The sequence below is a fragment of the Sardina pilchardus genome, chromosome 14 (assembly GCF_963854185.1).
Source record: "Sardina pilchardus chromosome 14, fSarPil1.1, whole genome shotgun sequence".
Lineage (NCBI taxonomy): Eukaryota > Metazoa > Chordata > Actinopteri > Clupeiformes > Clupeidae > Sardina > Sardina pilchardus.
Genome location: NC_085007.1, coordinates 20,243,731 through 20,253,533, shown reverse-complemented (window position 1 = coordinate 20,253,533; position 9,803 = coordinate 20,243,731). Strand labels below are relative to the sequence as shown.

At 44.3% G+C, this 9,803-nt stretch overlaps 2 protein-coding genes across 2 annotated transcripts in view; one reads left to right on the top strand and one right to left on the bottom strand.

Moving 5' to 3' along the window:
* The window catches only part of nefla (neurofilament light chain a), a 6,917-nt gene extending 2,456 nt beyond the window's left edge, over positions 1-4,461 (top strand). The window contains 2 exon segments of the mRNA XM_062554890.1: positions 11-145; positions 4,445-4,461. Of these exon segments, the coding sequence (XP_062410874.1) occupies positions 11-145; positions 4,445-4,461 (152 nt within the window).
* nefma (neurofilament medium chain a) lies at positions 4,118-9,300 on the bottom strand. Its single transcript, XM_062554790.1, has 3 exons — positions 8,177-9,300; positions 6,853-6,977; positions 4,118-6,710 (listed from the first exon to the last, which is right to left on the bottom strand). Exons 1-3 carry the CDS (start codon positions 9,212-9,214, stop codon positions 5,105-5,107), a joined length of 2,769 nt encoding a protein of 922 aa, XP_062410774.1. The 5' UTR covers positions 9,215-9,300; the 3' UTR covers positions 4,118-5,104.
* Positions 9,301-9,803: the final 503 nt, after the last annotated feature.

Sequence of the window (9,803 nt, the reverse complement as noted above, 5' to 3'; positions counted from 1 at the left end):
CCCGCAAAAGAGGAGGTGAAAGAAGCCGAGGCCAAAGCCGAGCCAAAAGAGGAGAAGAAAGCTGACGTGAAGGAAGAGAGCAAACCGAAGGCGGAGGAGAAGAAAAGCGAAAAGAAGGCAGAGAGCGAGACAGTGAAAGATGAAGGCGAGAAAGCCAAACCCGCCCCAAAGGAGACGGCCAAACCGGAGGAAGAGAAGAAAAAAGATGAAGCAGTGAAGAAAGAGAAGAAAGACGAGAAGGAGAAGAAAGACGACAAAGACAAGAAGGAGGAGCCTGACAAGGCCAAGGCCAAAAAGTAAAGCACACGATGCCAACAACGTTAACCCCTTCTACACGTAAACCATATCCGTACACCTGACAAACGAGTTAAGACATGACAAATAAACCTCTGCAATGTGCTTGCAATTCTGGTGCTTCAACACAATAGCCCTGTTTTTCAGTCAAGTGCTGTATCAAGGCTACAAAGTACAATAGTTCATTCGTATACTGTAAAGTTTTGGCCACACACTAGGCCTCTGACTATGACTAATTATTGTGAACGAGCTCTACAGGAACAGAACCTGTCTTCAGAATGTTGAGCACTATCACTGCTAATGCAATAAAATCACCCTGAACAAAAACGCTTGTCCTGTGTCTTGATTTCTTTGTTTGTAATTATAGTTGACAATATGAGCCAAGTAGCACAGCTCATTTTGGGATGTAAACATTATACAGTTAATCAGACTTAACGATCATGTTTGTGCATTAAATTGTATGATGAGCAATTCAATGGCTAACATTTTATTCTGATAATAATCTAGGAACCAGCCGGACACTAGACAGGCTAAACAGGTTAACATAGGTTAAACAGTTTGTGGTTGAACATATAGTTACTAATCTAATCTAATGTAATTTAATAGATTGAATGCATAATACATTTTGATCTTTCAATAAAACAACTGATATAAGTAGGCCTGCATACATATCAATAGCTGTCAATTATTTGGTATTCTACCTCTGTTTCCTTTATAGTATTAAGTAGGTTATTTGGGTATCTCATGTTCTTGTTTAACACAACTTTAAAACAAATACTCTAACAAGTAGGGCAGATAATGCAGCATCCTGCTGTAAGCCTTTTGTTCTGGGCTAGATCAATCTGTTCTGTCCTGGGAGAATTTGATGAATAGTTTCACTGAAAATGGGCCAGACCAGCAAAGCTGTGGAAACATTCTTGGTGAGTCCACCTTCATCTGCATCCTTCTGCCCAAAAACGTTCTTAAAGATGGGTATAGGTACATCATTTGTAAGTTGCTTTGGATACAAGTTGAATGAATAAATGTCAATGTAAAAAGTAATATCTTCAAAAGCAAGTATTTGTGTAATTAGGTAAATCCCTTTTTTTCACAACTGAACATTTGTTGTTCATCAAATCCATTGCTTAATTTGTTCATCTTGTGCTTGTCAGTCTGATGTCCCTGTATGGTCAAACACCCTCACCTTGGCCACCCACAAACATCTGATGACTGTCAGACAGAGTTGTGCCCAGTTAGCATCTGTCCACTGTGTGAGACTGCGGTGTTGGTGGGGCTGAGTCATCTCTTTGGCATGCTTGTGGCAGCCAGGACACTTGTTAGGAGAGTATGGTCTTGCAGAAAGAATGACCTCCAGGGTGTGTTGTCCATCCAGTCCTCGAGAGCATAAGTCTCTAGTCGTTTTGAGAAAATGGTATCTGTTGTGCTCTGACCCTCCTACAAAGGGCTTTCCATAAGTATTTGAGGGCACAATTTCAGTCTATTTATCTGGTTTATATCAACAATCTCTATCCTGATGTTAGAGGCAGGCAGGCAGATTATTTTTGGGAAAAGCACCTTGCTCTCCCTCTCTTTCTCTCTCTCTCTCTTTGAGTGTGTGTGTGTGTGTGTGTGTGTGTGTGTGTGTGTGTGTGTGTGTGTGTGTGTGTGTGTGTGTGTACACTGCCCCTACACACACATGTCACAATGCACCCACTCAAAACCACACACCTTTGTACTGTTGTGAAATGTAGTCATCGCCTCAGGACTCTCAGGGGTGATGGGGTTGGCACAGTGTGAAGCTGTGGTCACAGAGCAGAGACTGAAATCTGCAGACCGCCAGTCCTCAGCTTTCCGAACACCCTGCACTGGCACCAGTTAAACTCAGTAGAGCCGTCAGCATTAATATTATTGTGTATTATGTGTTTCTACCACAGAAGAATATGAACCCGTCAGCTAGAATTCAAGAAAACAATACAACTGCAGTCACTGCAGAAGAAGAGGAATAGGATCCTTGTTTATTAGAGATATCCTGTTTATTGTGCTTGACTGTTGCTGCTGAGAGAAGACAGCTGCCTTTGTTTTATTTGGAAAACATCAATTCTGTGTTGACATGTGGTGTTTTTCACGTAAAAAAAACCTCAATCTGCTAAGACCCACTCATACGGTCTGGAATTAAAATCACATTCTGACCACAAAACGCCCTGACGTGATCCAAAGCCCCAAACTGTGGGTGGAAGCATAAATCTCATTTCTCATCCTTGACACAGTGACGTGAGCCTGGCTCTTTAAGAGGGCTGAGAACAGACCCCTGTGTCCTGACGCTGCTCTACTTCTCTATTTGGGATTCAGGACATACCCTGCACTGTAGTGACAGGCACCCTGACGGGCAAATTTTGCTGTGTAATATTTGATCCGGGAGGAAACACCAGCGCTCGCTTAACACCTGCCTTTTCAGTTTCATGTTACTCTATGATATGGAATCCGATGACGCTGTATTTTAATCACGTAATGTGTCAAACATAAGCAACACATAGTGAATAGAAAAAGCAATACTAGCCTATCATGTATAAAGTGCCACAGTTATACATTTTCTATATAGCCCGGACTGAACAACTGAAGTGGCACTCTGAGGTAATTCCTCGATGCAAATATTATAGCTCACCGCAAAGTTATTTCTGTTCCTAGAGGATGCTGAATACAGTAGGCTACTGCGCAAATGAACTCGGATGCTTACCAACACTGGGGCAAACGATGACGTTCAGAGAGTCTGCACTGCAGAGATGCTCACCCGGTCAGGTGCTCGACAGCTCCGTGCAAGGCTACAGTAATGACCGAATGCGTAAAACCTGTGATTCGCTCGCACTGATATAAAGTCGAAGTTGTAAATACGTTAGCACATTGTCAGCCATTCCTGCGTCTCGATATACACTCGTAATATAAAGCTACAGTAGGCCTATGCTATGTGGGTGGTTGGTTCTCAGACTACGTGATTATGCGTTTATATTTTCCTCTTGAGCAAAATATGCAAGTAATTTCATGCACATTGCTATTAAGAATGTAGCCTATGACTTGATTTCTCCCGACATTACATTCACATTACTTTAACGTTATTCTATTTTTGTCATATGATAAGGTGGATGAACAGCGCTAGCTCAGTGCTTTTGAACATAAAAGATGTCCACATGTTCCATCTCTGCATCTAAGCAGGACTGTGGTTTTCCGGGATCCGTGTGGGTCATTTGAGGACAATCGAGGGTGCTTCCTGCTGGATCGGGGAATCGGGTTCATCTGAGGACGTTTACTCTCCCTGAGCCAATCAATACAAAAGCACTGTAAGCACATCTATAACGGTCATTTTGTAAAAATAGAAAGTGAACATAGGTCCATCTCTCCTAATGCTTTCAAGCGACCTTGACTAGAAATAGACGCCTTTGCCATTTTTAGCAGTTTTGCAAACAGGGCTACAAATCATGACCCATTCACATCATGTTGGTGAACTAGTCAACATCTCAAGCAATTATTCTCATATCATTAATAACCATATAATGAATCAATTTAAAATTCTAAACGATCTGCTCACCTCATTGTAACATCCTTGTCACAGTTTCTGATACCTGACTAACTTATTTTGTACCATTATGTAAGTTAAAATGTATTTACTTAACTTAAAGACATTTATTGTTTGATCTTGCAAGCCTACATTTCAGTGCTAATGTTAAAAGTTCATTTTTTTTATTAATATTATTTCCAAATGGCATTGATACCTCATTTATATTTGTCTTTTTTGTGATATCATGTGTATGTGCAATGAGACAGTGTTCGAAGAACAAGAGAGAGACGGTAAGCCTTTTAATATGACATTTATTGAGCAAATGCTGCTGAGAAATTCATCATGATGACTAAAGACATGGGATTGCAAACAGTAGCACCTCATTTTATATTCAGTATTTAAATTCAAGTCCTTTCTAGGCATACAAGAATGTATGTGTGCGCATTTTTATTATTTTCAATTGCACTGGTTAGGTAAACATAATAGACAACAGTAAAAAGCATGTTTAAGGCTAGGAGTTTCTTAGTTGCTTTAGGTACTGTATATGTATGGTCATGGGTTTGTCTTTCCAATGTCATTCTCTTCTGTAAATGTGTTGTGTTGTCTTCATTTTTGGCTCAGTTGTTATCCTCCCGTGAATTGTAAGGCTACTTCAGTTTTACCCCTACGGTCCCTGTTCACTTAAACCAAATAAATATCTTTTGACTTCAAGTACTTTTTGTCACTCTCGTTCTCCCATCCATACTCTCTGTACGCATAACATGTATTCCTTATGCCATACGTACATGCACACACTCACATACACACACACACACACACACACACTCTCTCTCTCACACACATTCACACTCTCACACACTGACTGTAAATCTACCCCAAGCAGTGGGAGAGTATTGCTCCTTTCCTGTACTAGCATGCAGACACCAAATACCCCGTTACCCCGCCCATGTTCTGCAGAGAGAGAAAGAAGGAAAATAAAGAAACAAAGACAGAGAGATTACCCCTGCTCACCCCTCTCCATCTGCAGCAAAGCCCATTGAAAGCTCTCTCTCAACATGCATGTTTTTGAGGTTTTTTAGCTTAGGACGCATCTTATGACTTCTCTCTAATGCTGCTTTGTCTTGATTTAATCTGTTTTGAGTGATTAGCATGAATACATCTTTCTAATTTGTTATGGTTTCTTTGTTATGTTAGTTTTTGTTGATTGTTTGTTGTATTTTTCTTGATTGCTTCATCTTCACATTCCCCTTCGCTTCCTGTCTTGACATGTTTTGAGGGTGTTCATTCGGCCTCGGTGACCTGCTTGACAGCCTGGGAGGAGTGCTTCTCCACCTTCTTGGTGGAGACCATCTTCTCCTGGACCACCTCCTCCACTTCCTTGACGGTCTCCGTGACAGTCACGGACTTTGTGACGTGCTTGGCTCCGTCCTCTCCGGTGGTGATTGTCTCCACGGTTTGAGTGATGATCACCTTCTGGCTGGGGTCATCTTTGGATAGGCTCTCCTCCTCGACGCCGTTGGAGATCACCTCCTTCTCTGCGGGCTCCTTCTCCTCCTCTTTCTTGCCCTTGTCGGCTTCTTTCTTTTCCTCCTTCTTCTCTACCGGCTCGGGCTCGCTCTTCTTCTCTACTTTCTCGGGGGCAGCTTTGGGGGTCTCGGCTTTGGGGGCCTCCTCTTTTGGGGGCTCTGCTTTCTTCTCCTCCTTCTTGGGTGGTTCTGCAGCTTTGGGCTCCTCTTTCTTGGGGCTCTCAGGCTTGGAGGCCTTTGGAGCTGGTGCCTTGCTCGGCTCACTCTTCACAGCTTCAGGTTTTGGGGACTCGCTCTTTGGGGACTCAGCCTTTGGAGATTCACTCTTTGGTGACCCTGGTTTTGGGGACTCAGGTTTTGGGGATTCAGCTCTTGGAGATTCACTCTTTGGGGACTGGACCTTTGGGGATTCAGCTCTTGGAGATTCACTCTTTGGGGACTGGACTTTTGGGGATTCAGCTTTGGGAGATTCACTCTTTGGGGCCTCGGGTGTGGCAGTCTTAGCGGTCTCTGTCTTTGGGGCTTCAGCCTTGGTTGCAGGTGCTTCAGATTTCTCCTCCTTCTTCTTCTCCTCTTTGGCAGCCTCCTTCTCTGGCTCTGCTTTGGTCTCCTTCTCGTCGCCACTTCCTGCATCAGATTTTGCTTTGTCGTCACCAGCCGCCTCTTCCTCCTCTTCTTCCTCTTCAGCTTTTTCCTCTTCTTTGTCACTTTCCGCCTTCTCTTTCTCTGGAGAGGCCTTTGACTCTGGGGCCTTGGTGCTCAGCACAGTCTCTTCCACTTCCCCGTCCTCCTCCTGAGCCTCATCCTCTCCTCCCTCTCCCTTATCATCTGTCTCTCCTTCCTCCTCTCCTCCCTCTGCCTCTCCTTCTCCCTCTCCTTCCTCGCCTTCTTTCTCTCCCTCTTCACCACCCTCTCCTTCTTCCTCTTCATCTCCACCCTCTTTTTCTCCTCCTTCCTCTTCCTCTTCCTCACCAGGAGCGCTAGCGCTGAGTTTAGCATCACTGGCGGCTACAACTTCCTCCTCCTCTGCCTCAGCCTCTTCCTCTTTCTCATCTCCCTCCTCTTTCTCTCCCTCCTCTTCACCTGCTTCCTCACCTTCCTCACCCTCTCCTTCACCTTCATCCTCCTCTCCGCCTTGGTCTCCTCCAAGAGCAGCAGACAGCTCATTGGCTATCTCGGCCAAAGCCTCATCCATTTCAGCCTTTTCATCCTCAACACGGGTCTCCTCAATGATCTCCTCCACAAACTTGTGCTGCACCTTCAGCTTGGGGGGTTCACTCTTGACCTTGGAGATCTTGGTGGTGACAGACTGACGGTAAGGGTAGGTGCTAAAGTGTGTCTCCTCCCCTTCTAGAAGTTTCCTGAATGATTAATAACAGAAATATTTGTTTATATTTCATACCTGTTGTCACTTATATATTAATTATTTGCCTGAAACTACATACATGCATGTAAAGAATAATTGATGTTAATGAATAATTCATAATTAAAATGCGGCTTTACCTGTAAGCAGCAATTTCTATATCAAGAGCCATCTTGACATTGAGTAGATCTTGGTACTCGCGCAGGTGGCGAGCCATTTCCCATTTCGTGCTCTTCAATTCATTGTCCAGTTGATTGATTGTTTCCTGTGTGATAAGATGAGAGTTATGAACTACAACACTGAAAGAAATAATAAGAATCAGAATTGACAGATGTAGCTCTTATTGTTTAAAACCTCTCGCAGAGATGACAGATACCTGTGTGTCATATTATGATTCATTCACACATTCTGCATATGCATCAGGGCGTGGTTCTTACTCACATCGGACTCAAACAAATGCGTCACTCGTTAATCCAACAGAACCACTATGGCACTGCAATACTGTAAGGGAACGTGTTTCTAAGTGTTATGACGGTTTGTTTTAAATTAATAATAATAGAAAAAAATACAAAAGCTTTACAATTAATGTTATTTTGTATGGTCTGTGATTGTAGATGAGGATGTATTCATGTTTAAATTTCAACTGTCTTTCATCATCATACTAGATTTTTCCCCCTTACTTTTTTTTTTGTTGAAAATACTAATTTGACGCATTAAAGCAATTTGAGGGTTACTGGGTTCGTATTTTGTTTCAAGGACACCCAGTGGCGTGTCTGGTATTCCTCCTTGATGTCTGGTGGGGTGATGTGAGGACGCAGCCAATCCATACACTGAGCTGCAGTTCTGACTCAGCAAGGAACAAAACAGGGGGGTGATTGTGTCTGCCTCGTATCGCCTCTAACCCCCCTCCACTCGACTTAGGCGAGTCCTTCAGTTGTTAGCTCACTGGTATTACTCGTCGCGGTGTGAAATGACTGCATCCCACATAGTCTGCTCTATTGTGCAGTAGTTGTTCAACAGATATATAATGCCCTCAAGCGAAACCCCTCTGATCACCTGCATGTTCTAACTCCTTTAGACTTTTACTATCAAGCAAGTGCATGTTGATGGAATCCCCCTAAAACGTCATAAAATCAGCCTATAATGGACACGGACATATAGGCCTACTGCCAATGCAAAAAATTAAAGAAACATTGGTATTCTTTTCACAGCATCCTTTCACCTACGCCATTGTTATCCTTCAACGAGGTTAGTCTGCGATTCTAACGCAAGTGGATAAAGCTAATTTAAAGCACTGAAGACGTGACGCACTTTTGTGTGGCTGTCATCCCAACCTACATCCACACTTTTAGCAAGACTTTGAGTAGGCTACACATCACACACATATAGAATGCAAATCACATACATACAGAATATTAAAACTAAGAACTGTTAAAGTTATTCCACTTTGTATAGTTCACCCACCTGAAGGCTGTTCATATCACTGTTGTGTCGGTCCTCGATGTCAGTGAGTTGCCTCTCTAGCGAGTCCTTAGTGCCTCGAACCGACTCGAGTTCGATGGTCTTGGACTGGAGCTGACGGCGATAGTCTGCGATCTCATCCCGGGCGGATTTGATTGCATCTTTGTTCTGTTCCGCCGCATCATTCAGCTTGGAAAACTTGCACATAAACCAGTCCTCTACTTGCTGTAGATTTTGGGAAGAGTGCCCTTCCAGCTGTGAGCGGATCTCCCGGAGTGCCTCGGTGAGGTCGGTCTTCTGGTAGTCCCTCTTCTCCATACTGATTTGCGACTCTTGAACTTGGGCGAGCAGCTCATTAACCTCTTCTTCATGGTTGTTGCGAATGAAAGCAATTTCATCCTGCAGTGACTGAACTTTCTTCTCCAACTCTGCCTTCACTAATGTCGAGTCTGTCGTGTCCTTCTTCAGTGCACGGATGATGGCTTCCGTCTCCTCCCTGATACGAGCTTCCTCATCGAAGCGGTCCCTAAGCCTCTGGATGTCTTCCTCGATGTGCTCCGTGTCCAGCTGAATCTGAGCCTTTTCGTGGTGGATCTGCTCCAGCATGGAGCGCAGCTCTTGCAGCTCCTGGTCGTAAACATCACCAAGTTTAGATTGCGACGCTTGCCTCTCCCGCAGTGCCTGGATCTCTGCCTCGATCTGCCTGTTCTGCTGCTCCAGGTAGTGCACCTTGTCGATGTAACCGGCGAAACGGTCGTTGAGCCCTTGGAGCTGTTCTTTCTCGTTGGTGCGCTTGTAGTCTCCGTTTAGCATTGATGTCTGGCCGTAGTCGACGCTGTCGGCGGAGCTGAGCACGGCGGAGCTGTAGGTTCGGGCCACCGGCGTGCTGACGGTCCTCTTATACGTTACACTGGAACCGGGGCTTGCACGGGACCAAGACTGGGAGCGATACCCGCTGGAGGGAGAGCCGCTGGAGCGGACGTAGGTAGTCCTGGAGTCCATCATTCTCCGACTCCCTATAGAGTCCATCGGGTAACTCATCTGGGCAGGCGGGGGGTGAGCGTGCGGATGACGGGTACAGTGTGAGGTGGAGGCGTGTGGCGTGTTCCTGTGTGTAAGTGTGGGGTGTATGGCTCTCACAGCATCAGTGAGTCCTACGACCTGCCTTTTATATCCAAGGCGCAGTCGCTAACGACTACAAGCTTTGCCTTGACTGGACAATTGATCCGTCCAAGTAGGAGGGACCCGTTTCAGCCCCCCCGTCACGTTCTGTATCAGTGGAGCAAGATACCGGTCAAACACAGCACGTGGGATGAGTCTGCAATGGTCCCTCTAAAATAAACTAAAACCCCCATAGAAATAAGCAATGAGTTGCAATGAGTTGCAACTGCAGTTTAAAGAACAAAGCTAATACAGTTGCAGATGTAGGCTATGCATTCATTAGGTGGGTAATGTGTGGTTTAGACTGCAGTTCCCAATGTGATAATGATCAAATAAATAAATAAATAAATAAATAATAATAATAATGATCTAAAAAAGGCTCAAAATAGTTCATTGTAAATGTATGTGCATGTTTTACAGCAGCACTCAATTGGCTCCAGTAATAACCATGACAATGCAGCCCAGAAAT

What these genes read in the sequence shown, in the direction of transcription:
- nefma (XM_062554790.1), bottom strand. Translation starts at nt 9,214, where the DNA reads ATGAGTTACCCGATGGACTCTATAGGGAGTCGGAGAATGATGGACTCC. An exon ending in GTGATATGAACAGCCTTCAG is followed by an intron (nt 6,978 to 8,176) that starts GTGGGTGAACTA and finishes CTTATCACACAG; the next exon opens with GAAACAATCAATCAACTGGA. An exon ending in ATAGAAATTGCTGCTTACAG is followed by an intron (nt 6,711 to 6,852) that starts GTAAAGCCGCAT and finishes TTAATCATTCAG; the next exon opens with GAAACTTCTAGAAGGGGAGG.